The sequence below is a fragment of the Gambusia affinis genome, linkage group LG03 (assembly GCF_019740435.1).
Source record: "Gambusia affinis linkage group LG03, SWU_Gaff_1.0, whole genome shotgun sequence".
Classification (NCBI taxonomy): domain Eukaryota; kingdom Metazoa; phylum Chordata; class Actinopteri; order Cyprinodontiformes; family Poeciliidae; genus Gambusia; species Gambusia affinis.
The window spans coordinates 15,697,033-15,717,702 of record NC_057870.1 but is presented as its reverse complement, the minus strand read 5'-3'; the positions used below and the strand labels follow the sequence as shown (position 1 = coordinate 15,717,702).

The 20,670-nt window shown below is 39.2% G+C and overlaps 1 protein-coding gene across 5 annotated transcripts; it reads right to left on the bottom strand.

Annotated features, from left to right (window-relative positions):
- Nucleotides 1–557: 557 nt before the first annotated feature.
- Nucleotides 558–18,999, bottom strand: LOC122828432 (T-box transcription factor TBX5-like). 5 transcript variants are annotated; one of them, XM_044111988.1, is made up of 10 exons: nucleotides 18,930–18,999; nucleotides 17,526–17,707; nucleotides 13,930–14,106; nucleotides 13,558–13,652; nucleotides 13,120–13,239; nucleotides 8,960–9,107; nucleotides 7,823–7,975; nucleotides 6,149–6,240; nucleotides 5,102–5,355; nucleotides 558–3,553 (listed from the first exon to the last, which is right to left on the bottom strand). In XM_044111988.1, the coding sequence occupies exons 3-10, from the start codon at nucleotides 14,098–14,100 to the stop codon at nucleotides 2,967–2,969; spliced, it is 1,620 nt and encodes a 539-aa protein (XP_043967923.1). In that variant the 5' UTR covers nucleotides 14,101–14,106; nucleotides 17,526–17,707; nucleotides 18,930–18,999; the 3' UTR covers nucleotides 558–2,966. The 5 variants fall into 5 exon arrangements, with proteins under 5 accessions (XP_043967923.1, XP_043967925.1, XP_043967926.1 ...); XM_044111990.1 differs by lacking the exons at nucleotides 17,526–17,707; nucleotides 18,930–18,999 and adding an exon at nucleotides 14,796–15,238 and having other exon boundaries at nucleotides 558–3,550; XM_044111991.1 differs by lacking the exons at nucleotides 17,526–17,707; nucleotides 18,930–18,999 and adding an exon at nucleotides 14,796–15,234 and having other exon boundaries at nucleotides 13,957–14,106.
- Nucleotides 19,000–20,670: the final 1,671 nt, after the last annotated feature.

Here is a 20,670-nt window from a genome sequence, read left to right as displayed (position 1 = left end):
CCTCTGAAGAGGTGCCTGCTTAACCCCTGACCCTATGGTGTATGTGATGGAGACAGGAAAGAAGAAAGAGAAGTAAAAAGGGTGAGAGAAATAGAAGGCTGACAACTTCTGAAACGTGACTAACTCTATGAGAGCTGTGGCAACATGTTGATAGAAAAACCAACACATAGGAGTCTGAACGGGAGTTTCTTTGTCCTCCATCGCGACGGATCCCCTTCCCTCTCAGGGCAGCAGGTTGTCAGAGAGACGGTCCAGCTGGTGGCGAGCGAGACGCCAAACAACCTGTCAGAGATAAAGAGAAGGACAACGAGGTATGCACGGCACAGCCACAACCCTCTAAGGGTTCCCTTCAGACTAACCTCTCAGTAGGAAACACATTCAACACAACAGAGTGGGGCTTTGCTGCTTATCAGCTCCTTCATATTTCTACATGCATTTGACCTGATAAAGAGAACGGCACTCAAAAGAGTTTCCACTGCAGAGACGTTAGACGTGCTTTAAATAACCCACCGTTAACGTTGAACACCACGCGAAAGAGGAATGTACAACCAGTTGACTCTCTCTTGAAAAATTTATTCAGTTTCTGTTTATAAATCTGTATTTTTTTTTTCTCCAATAAAACATGTTGTTTTCTCTAGTTTTCGCAACTATTTTTCAACACCTTGGGATGGAGAGTAAAACTGGAGATAAACCCTCAAAACTGTTCCACAAGTTAACAACAAGCAAACTTCACAAACCTGGAGCAATAAATACTATTAACGGCAACAGCGCTACAAAAACACTCTAAAACATCTCATTTTCATACACACACAGACACGCATACACACTCACCGGCCACTTTATTAGGTACACTGCGATAATAGAAGATTAGACTTGACTTTCTTTTGGCTTCTGATCTCCCATAATTGTTTGTGACAAAGATACAACAAGGTGTCGGGAACATTCCTCAGACATTTTGGTCCGTATTGACGTGATTCACACAGCTACTGCAGATTTGTTGGCTGCACCTCCATAATGAGAAACCCCTGTGACGTATTGGATTGAGATCAGTTCCCAGTAGAAGCCATTGTAGTACTCATGAACCGACCTCATGTTCAAGAATGGTAGATGGCCTGTACTTTATCGAGTAAAGAGGACTGTAGGAATGGAGGAATGCAATACTACATTCAGTCATTCACCACTTTATTCACAGACTGATGGTAGTAAGCTGCATTGTAGCCACAGCTGCCCTGGAGAAGATTGACAGAAGTGAGGCTGCCATGGACCCGCACCAACAGCCCCTCTGACCACCACCACCACCACCAGGCCAGGCGGGTGAAGTGCCTTCCCCAAGGACACAAGGTTACAGTTGCCCACCATTTGTCCTACAGTGGCAGAACAAAGTCCTACCACCATCACTGTCTTTGCCAAACTGAGATGATTTGAGCTCTCCAACATGGACATTATCTAGCTGCAGGTTGCCATAAAGGGAAGAACATGATCAGCAACAATATTTGGGTAGGCTGCAGTTGGCATTATGGGGCCCAAAGACAAGACAATGTTCCCAACACAACCATGCCCCCAGCAGCAGCCTCAATTTCAACTTTAGATACTTAAAGGCATCGAGTTGTTGACATGAGATTGACTAATTCAGTATTTTCATTTATAAACGGAACAGAACAAGTGCACCAAATAAAGTGGCAGACGGGTGTGCAAACACATGATGAGGCTGTTGTTAATGTAGTGTTAGAGCACCTTATAATAGGTTACTGCATGTTAAAACACCCGGTCAGAGTAATGAAAACTGCTTCAGGACATAAACATAAAACCAAGCTTTCTGTCAGGAAAAGGATATGAATGTTTACGGTCAGCTACAAGGGAAATGTACTGAAATCTAATCAAAGCAAATGTTGGAATAATTGTGTGTGAATATGACAGAGACCAATTCCGATCAAAAGCAAAGCATTGATGTCAATGCAACAACACTGGATTGGTGCGTTGACATTTTCATATGCAGAGCATCATTTTCTTCTTCTTTTCTTCTGCTGAGCAATCCTCACATGTCAGAAATCAGCTTTAGATTCATGAATAATTCACAAGCAAACAAAAAAGGGCCAACACACACGCACACACACACACAAACACACACACGCATAAACCTCTCTGGTCAGCTGAGCATAAATATAAGCTTAGTGTTCATTTGCTGCTACTCTGTGAACAGAGGATGCTGATTGGTCAGTTGGGGGTGACTGAGAGGACACCAGTGACAGCTGTGTGACGCTGACTTGTGCATTTACCCAGAATGCAATGGAAGCAGTGTTTACAGGTCTTTCAGCCTGTAGCACGATCTAAACAAAGTGTTTATCTCTGCAAAGGGGAGCCTGCAGCAATCGCTGGCTGTCTCATTGGAAATTAAACTCTGAGCATCCTTTAGCTGAGCTGACACCGGGTTTGCATGTACACTAGCACACATTTGGACAACACAGTGCCTTTTCTCCTTCACTGAGACTGAGCATGGAGCAGTACTTTGCTCCACTAACAAGATAGACAAGTCTGCCCTGGGCTGTGTTGTGATAACTGAGATTACATTGGTGGATAAATGTTGCTGTCTGACTGACAGTATGCACAATTTACATCCTTCACCATGCATAAAGTAGCAGATGTTGAGAGAGAAACAGCCAAGTGCTGTTCAGGGGTCTGGCCTTAAAAATAAATCACAGTGCAAATGTTAGAATGAGCTTCAAATAGACGCAAAGATAACAACGTCACTGATCACCAGGCTGCCTGGAAGAGGCTACATTTCACTAATGTCCTTAATGTTAGGTCCTTAATAATTTGCTGCTCCTTCTAGCAAAGAGGAGGAACATGACTTACACAGCACAACATCACAGAATTCACAATAACTTTACAAAAGTATCTCAGTTCGTTCAGCGCAGCATCTGTAAGGAGAGCAGGGAGTTTATGTTGAATCTGTCTTTATGGTTCGGTTAAGAGGCTGCACTCCATTCTGGGACTCCACACCTGATGTGTGTGTGGGTGTCTAGTGTGTGATAGAGAGGCGGCGACAAGTTGGGCGTGTAGCGGGGATACTCTCTGAGAGGAGATCCAAGCTGTCTGCTGGGAACGCTCTGGGAGCTCTGCGATCGAGATCCGGAGCTCTGGCTCTGGTAGGGATCATGTGGGATGTGCTCTCCCAGCGAAGGAGAGCTCTGATGGGCCAAAGCGCTTAGTCTAGAGCCCTGGGGGCTGGAGCTGTAGGGGGGATGAGGAGTGTAAGGTGGGTAGGGTTCCACGGGGGTCATAGCGGTAGGGAGCGGGCAGGTATACGACCAGGACGTGCAGTTGAATTCATCCATTCTGGGCTCTGAGCCGGCAAACATGCATGCCTGACGCTGTCCCATGTCTGAGCTGTAGGGGGAGTCAGTGAGACCAAGAGTGGGAAGGTTTGACAAACCGGGTGGAGGAGCAGGATAGGAGGAGGGGTGGTAGTAGGACTCCTCTTCGCTTAGTGAACCACCAGTGAAGGGTTTCTTGTATGGAGGCTGGTGGTTCCTTGGAGAGCAGTTCTCTTCTGCTGCAGAGAGAAAGAGAAAATATTGGCTTCATTCAGAGTTTAGGACACAGAGGATGAACATCAAAACTCCTGACTTAAAGCTGCAGTACGTAACTTTTATAAAATATATGTTTTTTATATATATTCATTAAAACTGTCACCATGTTGTGACAGTATGGAGACAGATGGAGACATAAAAGCTAGATGCTGCAGCTTTAAGCTGCTGCGTTGAAAAATAATTATTGTACAGCAGATAGATTTTATGGTTTGGCAGATTTAGGATAATTACATTAAGGCAATGAGTCAAAAAGATAAATGCATTATGAATGTAAAATTGTGGTTTTCACCAAAATTACGTCACCTAATGTTTCCAAGTTGTTGGCGAAACTGCAAACATGATGTTATTTCATAGGTGTAATCAACTGGGTTACTGCAAATAGTATGTATTTCTATACAGAAAACAGTTTTACCACATTAATTGGCATCCTTTTAAAGAATAATAAAAAAAAGCCTTTAGCATTGTCACTGGGGGGAAAAAAGAAAATTCCTGCCTTTAATCTGTGTCCATTTATTGAGAAGGGGAAAAATTGATGGTAGGAAATAGTTTTTCACAAAACCACCGGCGCCACAACCTCATTTTGCCAACAGGGCTGTGCTCCTAACAAACCTAGGCTGTTTGGTTCAAAACACACAGTTACACTTAAAGTCCTAATAGAGCTTATTAGCTGGTGGCAAAAAGAAATGAGCTTCTGATGTGTGTCACCACATATTTCTTCCTCAGGGAAACACAAAATCATGACTTGATCAGTTCTCTAGTTAAATGTTCAAAGAAACTCTGATCCCCTTTGAAAAAGTACAAATGTAAAAAATGGCCTGGATACATTTAAATAAGCGGATTCTGAATCACCCTTCTGAATCTAAAATATTTCCCCCAAATGAATGAAGGTATTTAAATTAAAAAAGTGAATTTTTCAAAAGTTTTTGTGTGAAACTACACCACTGTAGTAAAAGATGAAAGACTATTTACACGTCTTTAAATGGGAACTGTGACAATTAGCTAAAACTAAATGGATGCGTTCAAAGTCTGAATTAAAACTGAAATTATTCATATCCAATTGAAGGAATGAGAGGCTCTCTATTTTTTTTAACTAAATATGTGTCTCCTGAAGCGGTTTCTAATTTTCTTTTCTTACTGCTCTTGATTATAATGTCTGAGTATCCATCGAGAGCGCAAATGGCTTCACATGAAAATAACTTATTTATTTATTCATTCAGCTGATGTCCTTGTAAATCTGGTGCTAATTAGATTTGCAGACACTAAGTAAGGGCAAGGAATGGGGCAAATTAATATAAATCTGTTTTCCGGCTATATTTGTGCGTCTTTGTTAACCACTGATCTGCATTCAGATGCAATAAAAAAAAACTGAATAAAAAACATATTAAGAGGTTTATTTAAAACTCACATGATCATTAAAAATATGGAATATTAGATGATGTAATTTTCTCATATTTAGCTTTATAAATTAGCAGGATTTTCTGTGAAAACTGAAGTGCAAATGTTGCGCCCACCTTTCCTCTTGCTGTAGCTGTAGCCTGGCAGCTGGTGGCCACGCTGCAGGTGTGGGTGTGGATGGGAGTAGTGAACAGGCGGGGCGCTCTGCAGCTCCTGAGGACTGCCGCAGCCCAAACCGTTCTCACAGCTGAAAGGGGACCCGATGGCCTCAGGAGACCCCCGCAGACCTCGACTCTCCCCACTGAAGGGACTCCCAGCAGTGCAGGCTTTCTGTCGGACAGTACTGCGAGGAACGACGGGGTAATCTTTACTGCAAGATTAAAGAAGAGGGGCACTCTGGGATTAAATGCACTTGATCTTATAATATTTGATTATTATTATCATCTGCTTTGTTGTTATTTTCTCTCCGGCCCATTTACCGGTAGTTTTTCCACAACCTTTCAGTTGTGATATTTTTCCCCCTGCACTCGCTGCCCTCTGTGTGAACCCTGCGGTATGTAGGAGACAGCGGGCCACATCTCCCTGACTCCTGCTCACACACACACACACACACACTCTATGCACGCACATACACAGGCTCAGCCAATGCTCTTGTGAGATAATTCACCGTCTAAAAATAAACATCCATCCATGTGTCACTTCAGATAGACTCTCCTCTCCTCAACAACACGAAAACATGGGTGCTGCGTCTCCTTCTCTTGCCCCTTTACAGGGTTTTCTTCTCCCTCCGATCAGTAACAGCTCACTAAAGTCTCTGAAATGTCTATGCGACTCAAACAGAGATTAGCTCGGCACACAATCTTACACTGTGTAGGGCCGTCATCAGCCAATCAGCAGTGACAGGCCTAATAGACCTGCAGCAATGTGATGTCATATGTTTATCAATCCAGTGTTTTTCACTGGCCGTTTAATCAGAGTTCAACCTTCAGGTGACAAAAGCTCAAATCTTTTCAAACCACTTGGCTGTACCATATGCATGCAATCACAACATCCGCAGCGTCACCAGTGAGTTAAATTTGGCAAAGATGGGAACAAAAAAATTGATTTAACTCTTATAAGTGCTTACAAACATCCAGAAACAAAAACAAATTGTAAACGCTCACCCTTGAAGCTTGGCCATGCGATGCAGCTCATTGTCGTCACTGCCTCTGAAGCCCTTGGCAAACGGATTATTTTCTATCTTCAACTGTGTGATCTGAGTGCGTTCAAATAGGAGAGAAGTGAAAGAAGGGAGACAAAACACATTGTTGTGGATTCACACAAACCTAAACACACGTCCCTAATGGCTGTGACTGAAACTTTAAGCAGCTCAGTTTGAGCTCTGCACAACCAGCATTCCTCCGCTGACGGTGCTCAGAGTGCAGCGCCAGCTGACCGGCTGACGCAGAATAAACTGTTTACCCAAACAGTCACTGGGCTTTTAGAGCTCTGGAGCTTTGAGCTTTGAAGTCGAGGCTTCAGATTTTTCTTGGTGATGTCATGAAAGTAAACCTTCTGCGTTTTGAAGGATTTCTTTTGGCTATGGAGCAACTTCAGCAGGACAAGTGGGCCAGAGATCAGGTCCAAACAAACTTTGAAGTGCTGAAAAGACTGATGGTCGCTGCCAAGGTTTAGCCTCAAGAGCTCTGATTTCTACTCTGGAACATAAAATATTATTACACGCTGGTGTGAGTGCTTTAATTACCTCGAAATTATTCAGATTTTCTCAACTGATTATACATTAAATAAAAACTTTAAATAAAAATAAATAAATAAATAAAAATAAATAATGAAACTTTAAAAAAAATACTTTTAATCAAACTAAAGTAAAAGTAATACAAAGTTTATGCACAACAAAGCATTTGTAGCTAACATTAGCAAACAGTATCGTTTATAAATCACATTTTTACAATTGTTTAAAAATAAATGATATCTATATCTACTGGATAAAGATAATAAATTATTTCTTACCCTTTTCTTATTTTTTTTTTTTTTAAATAATTTACCAATTGACTTCCATTGAACCATAAAATAAAGATAATCAAATTTAACCTTGGCTGAATTGAGATAACATTTACTGGAAATTGGCAGCTTAACTGAATTAAATTTTGATTATGCTTTTTTATATAGTTTTTTTTTTTAATTAAAACTCCATAATCTATCCATTAAAAATAACCTGCTAAATTATGAGATTAAATTAAAGTTTTAATTAAATAATAATAATAATGATGATGTAAGAAATAATATTGGAATGTTCATAATTAATGTTATCAAGTTTAATGTTTTTTTTTTCTTTCTTTTTCATGTGAAAGTGAAATCAGATCAAAATGAGTCTTTATGAAAATGTATCGACCCTGTGGCTCAAAGCTTCAGCAATCTGACTTTAGTAGGTGTCAGAAAAACTGAAGGACTCAAGATCAAGGGAAAAAAACAGCTCATAAAAGACCAGAACTCACATGAACATACACACACACACACACACACACACACACACACACGCACGCAGACACCCTCACGCACGCACACACACGCCTGCACACACACACACACACACACACATACACACGCATAAATCCCTCAGAGAGATTTATGTTCACAAGGAAACACTAATTAAACTTTGTAAAGACAAAGTTTAAACAACAACAGTAGGGTCTCAGTGCTAAACTTTACTGTTCAAATATATTCTAAATATTAAAACAATTTTGAAGCAATAAAGAATGCACTTCATAATACAACACCAAATTATGTATAAACACCAAAATGTTTGCTATAACTGGTGACGTTTGGGAAAGGCCTACCTTGTGGTTTTGATAAGAAGTCACAGCAATGAAGGCGGTTTCTGGGAACACATGGGTGCAGAAAGCCGTGTTCTTTGAGCCGAAGCCGTTGTTTTCATCCGCTTTGACAATGTGGAGACGAGGTTGGTATTTGTGCATGGAGTTGAGTATTATCTGCATGGGAGGAAAGGAGAAATTGATACCAACACACCCGTCATTCTTCTAGCAGATGCTGGTGGCTGGACAGACTTTACTGAGATTGAACCCATGTGGTCGAGATTCTGTAGTTTTTCAGATTTCTTTGCTCCTGTTAATGATTAAAGTACAACATTTCTGGTCGGATCAAAGCGATGAGCGCTAAGAAGATCAACTGATTTTTGTTTTTTTAACAGACATCATCTTAATCACTCATGAAGTCGTTTTAACTGTTGACACTTATCCATTGTATTGTGATAGACTACATTCAAATCACATATTCCCATCAAAGACTTTTTATTTTAATGGACTAATGTAATTTGTCTTATTGCATAATGTAGAAGGATAAATTCAAAACAAGTCTGTCTATTCAGAGTTTATCAAGCCTTTTCAAGCTAAGGTCATCCTGAAAAAGTTTTACATGGATTCTTTAAATCTACTTTTGAAACAATAATCTGTTATGTCAAACTATAGTAACACTGAATTAAGTAGTCCAAACGATTTCCAGCACACTGACCACCACTGTGTAAGCGGGTCTTAATTAGATCAGTCTTTCTGTGTACAGGAACCTTTTGTTTATCCACAGAGCTCAGTTTAATATTACCACTGGTAACATCCATGAACTAATGGACTCTGGATTCATTGAAATCGTTATCCCAAATGGGAATACTGGAAATGTTTGTATTTTTTCATAATGTAAAAAAAAAGAAAGAAAATGAGAGAGAGAGAGAGAGAGAGAGCGCTTGATGTGGCCTACTAGTGTTGTTTTCTTTGCACATTAAAAGCAGAAATATATATTATTAAATAGAAATTCTAATTAACTAATTTGGCCAACAAATTACGTTCATTAAATAGTTTATTCTTTTTATATACGCAGTATAGGCTATATTATATCCCCGTTAAATTTCTGTCTTTAAATTATCCGGACCAATTTGTGGACGGACAGGAGGAGAGCTGACTCACGTGTCCAAAGGGGTCCAGGTGATTGTTGGTGAGTTTCAGCTTCTGGAAGGAGACAAGCTGGCGGCTCCAGTGCGCTCCGGTAGCGGGAGAGTCCGGGTGGACGTAGAGCCTGCCGGGCATCGCGGGCTCTGCTTTGCCCGTTACAGACCTGAATGAGTCCAAAAAAAACCAAAAAAAAAAAAAAACACACCCATCAGATAGAAAAATGATCAGAGAGTGAGACTCGGGCTGTTGCAGTGATTTGCCGAGCGCCCTGTGGCGCAGTCGGCCTCGGCTGCCTCCAGCGGGAGGAGGCCTGCGTCGGCCGGAGCTTTAATTAGACTCAAATAATGAGCAGCGTTTTGTTGTTTCGACATATATTTAAAGTGTAAAATAAAATTTCTGTTTTACGGGATATAGCTAAGATCCATTCAAGTGCTGCAATAAAATACTCAAGTGAAAAAGTGAATTATTCTGCATTTGGTATCTTAATCATTTTAAGGCCTTCAGACTTGAGGTTTGCTGAGGTTAAAAGTCCAGAAGAAGAAAAGGAGGTCATGTTTTATATATTTTTTAACACTGACTTTTACACTTAGATATTTTAAATTTAATACATCCCTAAATATGTTTTGGGTATTAGCCAATAATTTTTTAAAAAGCCTGCTAGATTTAAAATGGAACCTATTTAATGAACAAAAGTATTTTTATGGAGCAAGTAGTAAACATGACACACAGAGATGGTGGTTTAGTTATCTGTTATTTTCACATGTTGTGCAGCAGAGAACAATGAGGTTGTTATGTTTAAATATGTAATGAATTGCTGTGGTGCCTCAAAAGGTTCAGAAAGTTTGTATTGGAGTAAAGATTTAAGTTTTTATCTGGATTTAGCTATTTCAGAAGTGCTAAATGAGTTAGCGTGCTAGTAGCTTTGACTCTTTGAAGCAATTATTGCTAATGAATAGCAGATTTTAGCTGTGGTTGTCAGGGACGCTTTAGCAAACAATCTTGTTAAAATACATTTCAAATTCAAGAATACTTTATTGATCCCAGAGGGAAATTAAATGTTGTTGTACGATCGCCTGTAACAGTCTGTGTTACAACAAATATACGAAGCCTCTAACTGAAGGCCCTCTGTTGTTGTATAATAGTCCAAAGGTGGTCTGTAATTTTATCCATTTTATGAAGAATCCTCGTTTTCATAATCATTTCCAGAACAGAACCAGCCTTCTTGATCAAGTTTGAAGTCCCTGGTTCTGATGCTGCCACCCCGACAGATAATGTCAGATAACACACTCAACAACAGATTTATAGAAGATCTGCAGCATCTTTCTGCAAATCTTGGCAAACCTAAGCTGCCTCAGCCTGCTCGGTCCCTTCTCGTAGATAGTTTTACCACTGCAACTCCAGCCCAGCCTGATGTCTGAGTGAACCCCAAAATATTTAGATTCCTCTGTCACCTCCACTTCTTTTTCCATGATGGAAATAGTTTTTGACCTAATCTTGCTTCTCTTGAAATCCACAAGCATCTCCTTTGCTTTGCTCACATTCAACATGAGATGATTGTTTTCACACCGTGCCAAAGACCAGCTCTCTGTACTCTGCATCTTGACCTAGTCTGATACTCCCAACGACTGAAGAGTCATCTGAGTATTTCTGAGGATGTTGGGATTCAAGCGCCGCAGTGCTAAAGTAAACTTGAAGCAATCTGAGGCCCTTAATCCATAGTTAGTGTCAGGGAAAAGTTTAACATACCACCATAATAAAATAGATTAATAATATGTGCATCTGGCTTAATGAGTTAAGTGATAATCCTAATGCTAAACTCAAACTGAGTATTGTTAGCAAGCTGGTCTCTTAACTCTCAGGCAGTTGTTGCTAATGACACACAAGTCCAAGCCGTGGCTAAGAAACAAAGGCTTAACACTGCATATTGTCATAAATAGAAACATTAACTTTAACTAGTGAAGCTTCTTTATTAGGAGGCAAATGGATGATGCAGCATAGCTTTTAAAGTCTGTTTTAGTCACAAAATATAGTTATATATAACAGTTGTCTATGTGCGCTAATTGATTGATTGATTTATTGATTGATTGATTGATTGATTGATTGATTGGCCTAAACCCAAGAATGGACGGAGGAGAATTTTAAAATACTGATCACTTGTTCTTGTTACTATATTAAGTTTATTTTCTCAGCATTTCTTCTTTTATTGCTGGTTCATTCCCCAGGGGTCAGACAGATGTTTAGCTGAGGACTTGTAGAATATGCGACAGCATGCGTCTTTTGCATTTCGTGCAAACTCCCATGACTCTGCATGGGAGTTTGTCCAGTTGGCCTTGGAAGCCTTTCTTGATGGTTCCTAATTCTCCATTCTCAATTGACATGACTGGAGTTTGTTTTCCCCATGTGCCCGACTTCTAAGATCTGTGAACTTTGTTGTTTCCTCTGCCTCTTTCTTCAAAATGTTATTGTCATCTGATATAGATTCATTGAGTAAGTAATTCATTCTGTTGTTCCTGTCATGGAGTACAAGGTCTGGTTAGTTGTCCCTACAATCCGTAGGGACGGTCATGAGGAGAAAAGCCCCACTGTCAATCACTTTCCCCGTCCTGTTCTTGTCACTTTAACTTACACCCATTCTCTGGCACAATGCCCAATAATTCATGTAACTCTCAATCTTGTATCTTTATTTTGCAGCCTTTATGACTAATGGTCTCCTCTGCTTCCTCCCACACACGGCATGTGCTGCTGACCTGCAGGCCCATCACATTATTTTGGTAGTAGTGAGTTTTAAATGCTTGGTCCTGATCCTTCATTGAGTCTTGCACTCCACAACCAATAATAATAATAATCTAAAATTCCTAATATCAATTATTATTATTATTATTATTATTATTATTATTATTATTATTATTATTATTATTATTATTATTATTATTATTATTATTATTATTATTATTATTGACATTTGGCTAACATTGCCTGCTGTATCTAAACATTAAATGTAAAAACAGCAGAGCAAGAACCCAATTAATTTATATAAATTAACTGATGTAATAGCAAAACTACCTTTCAATAATAATAGAATGTTGTGGAATAAGAGTAATTTAAAAGACTGAAAGAAATGTAACTATCTTTGACTAAATGTTTTTAGGAATATTGATTAAAATCAATTGTAGTTATTTAATAAGATTTAAATAAACCTTTTTTCCCCTGTTAAAAATAAACTTATCATAAACTATGGGTTTGGCTGTAAAGTCAATTTACAGACATTCATAACACCAAACGAAAAAAAAGGAAAAATGTAAAATTGTGGATAAAATAATTCCACATCTTTTTTTTTCTTTTTTAAATCGCAAGCTTTACAAACTTTTCCAGAGAAAGCAATAAAAAGTTTGATGTGGCTTTCACATCGGGAAACAGAAACCTCATCCTAAAGCTGTCTCGCAATAAGGCCTCAGGGTTGTACAGCAAGAGGATAAAAAAAAAAAGAAAAAACATTTAGACATCTTTTACGAGCACTTTATATGTCAGCAAGTTTATCCACAGTCGCCCCTCCTGTCTTATTCTCAAAAGGAAAGCTTATGTTCGGCGTTGTGGGGTGGCAGCAGCGCACTGATGAAGCTCATTAGAGTCAGTGGTCCGTTCGGGTTTTAGCCTCAGCACAAGCTGAATGAGAGACTTTAATCCGGTCTGTGCCGTCTGTCCGCTCCGTGAACCCGTCATATTCTGATGTAACCGGCGGGCAGACACACAGAGGGAGAAACATGGGGAAGTAGGCCAGCCCGAGCCCGCGTAAGGACCCGACCTTTACGCAGCGCAGAGACAGGGTCGAGTGGAGGGTAGAAACTCGGATCATTTCGGTTCAAAACACCACTTATATAACTTTCAAAAGCTCGAATTATATAGAATAAAACTGAAACATATATATATATATATATATATATATATATATATATATATATATGCGTTATATATATATATATATATATATATATATATATAACGCATATATATATATATATATATATATATATATATATATATATATATATATATATATATATATATATATATATAACGCATATATATATATATTTAACGGTTTTTTTTCAAGCTCCAAAAACAGTTTACTAAACTGTTGTGTAGTAAAGAGATGTAAAGAGATGCAATAGACAAACCATTTATTGTCTGCAAATTTGTAGCGATGGTCATCTCCGGGCACGATGTCCATTAGGAGTATATACTTGGTCTTTGGATTGAGTCCTGTGACTTTGACCTTGTAGCTGGGGAACATTCTCCTGCAGGGGAAACGTGAAAAAAAAAGTAACATTGCATTTCTAGCATAATAAAAATAAATTATATAAACAATGTGACGTTGCAAACTAAAACGGACGGAAAAGTAGGCTGCATAAATTCCTTCCCGCTCTCCTGAGACGAAACGTCCCTGGGGCCACTCTGTGACATGCGTATTCCAGACCTTATTTTGTTAGAATGATTCATAACAGTTTTTTCTTTAGGTATAACACGCAGCGCTTTTGGTTCATTCTTTTACCGGGGGTTCAGGCGGTGTGGTAATTGGACATCTCTATTGCATACAACAAAGTAATGCCTCCTACCTTCCAGCTTTGGTGATGATCATTTCAGTTCCCACTTCGTCAAACTTGGTCCAAAGTTCCCTGTCATGAAGGACAACTTTGATCCCCTCCATTCCCTACGGCAGAAACACAAACGCTGCTTTATAACAGGGAAAATTAAGACGTTCGAGGAAAACAAAGAGACATTTTTTCTTCAAATTTGTGCAATCAAAAAGCTCCAAATTAGTTGCAATTTAGCGAACTTAATCTGTTGGATTCAATAAAATTATTAAAACGCAAAATCAAACATTATGTTCGAAATGCTCCGCACGCGTCAACATTTTGCATATTAAACAGAAATCTATGTTCTACTGAATAAGAGGCAGTTAGTAGTGATAAATATTTTATATTTACATCAGGGTCTGCAGCAGAGGCCGCTACCTGCTGGCTGGAAGCTGTCTGCGGTGAAGCAGCTGCTGATTTTAAAGTGAAGCTGAGATTTTCCTGTTTGCTCTCCTTTGGAGAGTCCAGAGAGTCCGAGTCCGGGCGATCCGCAAGGCCGAACTGGTCCCCACCGTTCGCCATGACCCACTGGACAAACACGCACACATGGACGCACACACACATAGAGCAAAAAATGTTGATACCCCCTCCGAGATCACTGCTGCGTGTTCATTCAAGATGAAGATTCACGAAGTGACACACACAGACACAAATATCAAGCAATTTAGGCATACATTGTAATGTGTAAAATACCCAATTAATAACGATGAAAAAAATAGTAAATAATGCAAATAACGAATTAAACTGTATTAGAGATGCGCGCGGTGGCTGAAAGTCAGAGGCTGGAGCCATATTGACTTAGTGATGCACTATTAGTCAGATTCTAGTAAATTATGAAGTGTTACATTAGATTATAGCAGCTCACTGTGAGTTACACCGATCCAATAAACTAATCACAAGCTTCACTTAAAATTAGATTAAATATGTAGTTTGAACTTTTGCACCCACATTTCGAGGAAATAGGAATATTTCTCTATACTTCCCATCTTTCTACTTATTGCCGTCAAACAATTTTTTGGTCACAATCTGACCTGTTTAACTGTCTGATTAAATTGCCTGATAGTTTGCTAACTGCACTGTCGAACTGTTGAAGTTCAATTTATTTAAAATCCCCCAAAGGGAGAACTGCCCAACAAATAAATGCGTTCACTATAGCCTAAGTTTTGAGTCAAACTTTAAAAGTGCTTCAGGAAACATATAATCTCAAATTGTCTTGCCTGCGTTTGTATTTTAAGTGGTTTCTCTGGGGGCCTTCACCTCAGTTCCCTGCTCCCTGTAGAAAACACGCTCATCCTTTTCCTGCGATCAGCGTGCACGCGGTTTATTTGCGTATTTTTGCGCGTGATTTTTATTAAAAAAAAATATTATTATTCCCAACAGATTCCTTCTTGGAGATGCAGACGAGGAAATGTTGCGCCGCTCTTTCTCCAGAAAGAAAATCCACCGCTCCTGTGTCCTAATTGTGTCTTTTCCCGGTCCTCTGTTCGTCTCTTTCCGCGCAAACCGTGGCTCCTTTTCCACGCAGTCCCCGGTGCATCCACCGATGAGCTGCTGTGATTTCCTTTTTGTTAGCTTCGCTCTCTCCTTGTAATCCACGCTGACCCGGTAGTGGCAGCGGCTCTTGATCTGAGACCCCTCTCCAAGACCCTTCATTACAAATGGAGTAATGTCCGCCTTTAGTGCCCTCCCCCCTCCTGCAGCCCTGCTCCGCCATAGGTCTGCGTGGTGATTCGTTACCCCCCAAACGATCCCCGGCTGTGATCCTGACCGGTGACGCACACACACACACACACACACACACACACACACACACACACACACACACACACACACACACACACACACACACACACACACACACACACACACACACACACACACACACACACACACACACACACACACACACACACACACATTGCACGAGAGAAATCCCATACTCGCATAGTGTTTCTACTGGAATCATCCTCAATCATCTCCATTTTACACAGGTTCCTCTTATTCTGCTATCTGTTGGTTTTGACTCCTCCGCACTGACAAAACAAGCGAGCGCGTTTTCTGTTTGGGAAAAAAAAAAATCTTTAGATTTCAGCTGTTCTGTTCATTCGGAATGTTTTATCTTTTGAAAAACATCAGGCAACATTAAGCAGAGCCAGACAGCGGCACCTATATGCAGCTACAAACCACAAAGGGGCCAAAACGCTAAAAATAATAATAATAACAAAAAAAAATCATACAACACAGAACCCAAAATGTCGAATTTGTTCATTAACAATAGAAATAATAAGAAAAGACGAGTTCGAAAAACTCATTTAAAATATTTGAAGCTGTGTGAAATGTTAATTTGTTTAAAGACGTGGCAAATACACATCATATTATAGAAAAATCTTAATTTCTTGTTCTTTGGGACGCACTTTTTCTATAATCGCAATCTGGCTCATAGGTCTTGCCAGGGTCTGATTTGGTTATGCAACTGGGAATTGCATTTTATGACTTGTATGAGTCCCATGACTTTACCTGGAATTATCCTGCTTAAAATCTGTATAGGAAACTAATTAGGAATCATTGCAGAAATCTCCTGCACACATTCTGAACTCCTGCCAGTGCCTCAGCTCATATATGGACCCTATATGTAAATATTGGCCAAGATGTAATCATTTTAAAAACAGTGTGGTCAGAGGCTCATCTCAGACCTAACCACTGGCTCCAAGCACATCAGATGTGACATCAGAAAGCTTTAAGTGGCTTCTGCTGCTGTGTTGGTGTCTTTCAGTGTCAAGGTCAAGTACAAAACAGTTTGGGTTTTCATTCTTAAAAACTATTCAAAATAGACATTTTATTCAGATTTTTCTAGTTTGAAGCAGATGTGGATCTAACATGCATAAGAGACACTTCCAAGGTTAGGGCTCTCGCTCAGGGGCCCTAACCCCTGGGGGCCCACATCATCCTAAATCCAGCCTTGGTTTGATAGTTCTCCTTTTTGTTTGTTTTTTTATTCAAACAGCTTCATATTTTCTGCCACCCGTGTTTGAGTTGTGGGAAAACTCATGTCAATCATACTAATAATTGTTAATTTACCTGCCCTTTCTTCATAACTGAATAAATTGTTTATTAAAACTTAACTAGTGGTGACTATAGAGGACTAATTGTTCAGGATGGGCTCCCAAATTAATTTCTGCTCAGAGACCTAAACATTTGTCCGGCCTGGTCAATAGGGGCAATGGGAGGGAGTGTGATGGATTTTTTTCACAACATTGGAGCCCAATCTAATCCAGCACAGCCTACTGTTCAGAGCTTTATCAGGGTATTATGTGATGCATGTGCCACATTGAAGAATAATACAACAACGTAGATTAATGATACCCTCCAAAAATCACATAAATGAAATGCGGAAAGGGAGAAGATATCTGGTTATGGTAGATTATGAATTCAGCCCTTTAGCAGCAGCAGTGGCTGGACGCGGGTGCGCATCACTTTGACTGGATTATTGCAGATCCTGATAACCACAGGCACCCAGAGTTGAAAGTTGAAACGGTCACTGCGAGGTCACGCCGGATTCCTCCGTTTCACGCAGCTCCAAAGCTGCGCGACAGCGATCACCCTTACTTCTGTCGTTTCTGTTTATCTTAAGTGGTCCGTTAATAAAAACTCTTCAATTAATAATTTACACAAAAATTAAATGAAGCTGTCCACATTGCAGCACGACGACACACTGGCAGGTGGCTTTAAATAGGCAGCTGGCGTATATCGAGCTATTAAGTTTATTTGTACCGTAATGACGAAACATTAGACAAGGCTACTTGTCTAATGTGATGGATATAAGAAACGGAGACATTGGGTCAAAATGACGCGCGTGAAATCCGTCTTTACGCACAATCGTTTTTCGTTTTCTGTCTTCCGTAACCCCCATTCCATTATCTCAAAAAAAGCAATACAGCATTACATACCGTGTGCAAGCAGATAGCGATCCCCGCTGAATGATCTCAGTTACCGCAGCTCGGCGCACAGCTCCTTCAGCAAAGCGCGACAAGCGGTTGCTTCAGAGAGCGCGCCGCCGCTCCGAGACACTAGACTGGCTCTCAGTGTCCTTTGTGCCCGGGAGCGCGTGCACAACCATCCGTGCGCGTTCCTGAAAGGTCAGATCCGAGAATGCTGAGATATCTCTGTTTATCTATGTCTATATCCAATACTTTTTTATGCAGAATGTAAGGTATTTTCTTAAAATGACAATTCAGACACAACAGTCGCCTTCATGGAGAACTTGATGCGTCCCAGCAAAATGTGTGCTGTGGCCATATTTCAGTACCTACAGCATTACGTGCCATTTTCTTCAGTCCTCCTCCAGCAACAACGTGCAACAGTTAAACTGAGTTTAACTTCCATCTGAACTGCATTGCTATCAGTAGAATATACAAATATGTCTGAACAGACTATCGTGACTTTAACTACAGATAGCCAACACAAACCATCAGATCAAAAATATTTGTTTATATGAAACCTAAATATATTGCATATGTCCTATATAAATACATAGAGTTGTAAGTAGTCTATTTGACACGGATCTCACTCCTTAAGACTGCTCTTCCTGTTTTGATTTCTCCAAAAGGGGCGAATATGTTGACGTTTGATAGTTTGTGCTCATCAGCGACACAGGCGAAAACAATTTCTTGTGACAAAATCTCTTCCGACTTCACAAAAAGTTCCTAAATCACAGTTTTCTTCGCTGGAAACTATTGATCTATACTGTGAGAAATAGGGGGAAAATATTGGACGGTTTATATTCTAAAGGATTTGATGTTTTAAAATAAACATTGGACAGATTAAGCAGTTGAACATCTGTCCATCACAAACGCTAAAACTGCAGGCGGGTTTTTAATTATATTTTGCACATTTTTATTGTCTAAAAAAAGCCTTTTTCAAACAATTGGACTCATTAAAAATATTAATAAAATTAATTGTGTAGTTGTCTTGTTTAATAAAAAATCAAAATGTCAAATGTGTTTCTCAAAACTCAAAACAATAAGAAAGTTATAAAAATCTAAATATTTACTGAAATTAAAATATGCAATAAGTCTTCATTTACTAGGGTTGATAAATGATTTAGTTTATTTTTGTTTGTCTTAAAGGTTTTTTTTTAGCTCTCCAAAGAAGACTATTTCAACAATTCTTATCACTTAAATGTAAATATCTTAAAAAATTCACTCAATGTCCAATATAATTCTTGCTCTTTCAAATGAAATCTAGTGAATAATAATAATAATAATAATAATAATAATAATAATAATAATAATAATAATAATAATAATAATAATAATAATAATAATAATAATAAAATCAGCTCAACAGCATACCTGAAAGGATGTGGCTGTGGCCTCTGGACGGTTCATTATTGGCCCATCATGGCTTCTGCTGACTCCATCCTCTGTTCTCTGTCTGGAGGAAGTGGTGAAGGGGTCCCAGACCTCCTGCACTCAGCAGGGCTGTCTCACACACCTTCAGTCCGGCCAGAGTGAGTGTGTGCATGTGTGTATTTGTGTGTGCGTGTCTGTGTGGCAATAAAGGGCAAGGTCAACCCATTTCTCTGCAAACAATCACATCACACAGGGCAAAATACATTCCAACCACCTCCCTCCTCCTCCTTTGTAAGGTGGCCTGATGTGGGAACAGCGGATGGTGGAGAAGGTCTGGGCATGTGGCCAGACGGGCCCCTCTGAGTCCAGATGAAGGGAAACCTGCTCCACATTATAATGCATTTATTTCACACAACTTGGAAAAAAAAATTCTGCTTCCAACACTGGCCTAATTAAAGTCCTTTTAGCAAATCGCTTCACTCTCCAACCTGTTGCTAATGTGGATTCAGGGCAGAGTACTGAGTGATGTCAGATGACCCGAGTGAGGTGTCTTAAAAACTTTTACTTAACCACAAATGTTATGCCATTTGCTGGCTGAATCAGTTTCGTCTCATGAATTTACTGTTGATTTTAATGCAGTACAAAATATATTTCCTGTTTATTTTGGGGATTTTATTATTTCTGCCAGCGGATATAAATAAAAAGCATATTACTAAGCATTTATTTCAGATTTTTTTGTTATTCAAGTCTGATGTTGAACATTAAAAATAAGATGAAAGCCTTAGACAAAATGTTTATTTTCTGAGCGTGAGAGACTGAACTAACTGTTCCTCAGCGTCTCTCTTTCTCGTTTACTACTGAGATGTGTTGTGTCACAGCTCCATCTAGTGGCTTTATTACAAAGTTGCCTCAAGAAAAAAAAATACATTTTTACAAAATCTAAATGCACATCACTTTTGTTCATCCCAGAGATACAGTTGTGGTAATAAGTTTACATACATCCATCAAGGACATGTCAGTTTGGCCTTTTAAGGGGCAGCAAATATTTTCAATAAAGTTTAAAAACAGATGCTGGTTGTACAACCTATTTAAAAATTTTCACTAACTCCTAAATGGTCAAAGTTTATATATATGTTGACAAACTTATATGGCACTAATATCCATCCATCCATCCATCCATTTTCTAACATCCTTGACCCTAGAGGGGTCGGGAGGTGCTGGTGCCTATCTTCTGCTGATCTTTTTTCTTATTGGAGTTTATTGGAACTGCTTTTTTTTTTTTTATTTTTTTTTTTTTTAGCATAGTCAAATTTTTAGTGGTCATTAATTTCCCTAAAGTTTGATATGTGCTGCTTTACCTATACCCAAAACAGATTTGATAAATGTTGTGTTGCAAAACTCCGCTATGTCCAAGCGTCCAGCATCTTATCTATACTGCAACATCTATTTGAAAGAAAATTGATCAGAATGATCAGAAATTATCCAGTTATCACCAAATGTCAAAGCTGTCATACACCGGAAATTGTAGGTACACCAGTATCTCCACAGTGAATTGAGAAATAAAACCTGATCTGTTTGCCCACAATAACAAGAAATAAGTTTTAACAATTCATGATGAGACTTTCCACAAAAATAACAGAAAAAAACAAAAAACAAAACAGTTTTATATTTTATCCTATATTGCGGAATTTGGAGTAAAGAAGATACTAAATAATTCCAAATCTTTGCATCAATTTCTTAC

Excerpts from the sequence above, each read along its gene's own strand:
- LOC122828432 (XM_044111988.1), bottom strand. The coding sequence starts at position 14,100 with ATGGCGAACGGTGGGGACCAGTTCGGCCTTGCGGATCGCCCGGACTCG. Across the intron at positions 13,653-13,929 it reads CCTCTGCTGCAGACCCTGAT|GGAATGGAGGGGATCAAAGT; the intron begins GTAAATATAAAA and ends TTTCTGCCGTAG. Across the intron at positions 13,240-13,557 it reads ATCATCACCAAAGCTGGAAG|GAGAATGTTCCCCAGCTACA; the intron begins GTAGGAGGCATT and ends TTTCCCCTGCAG.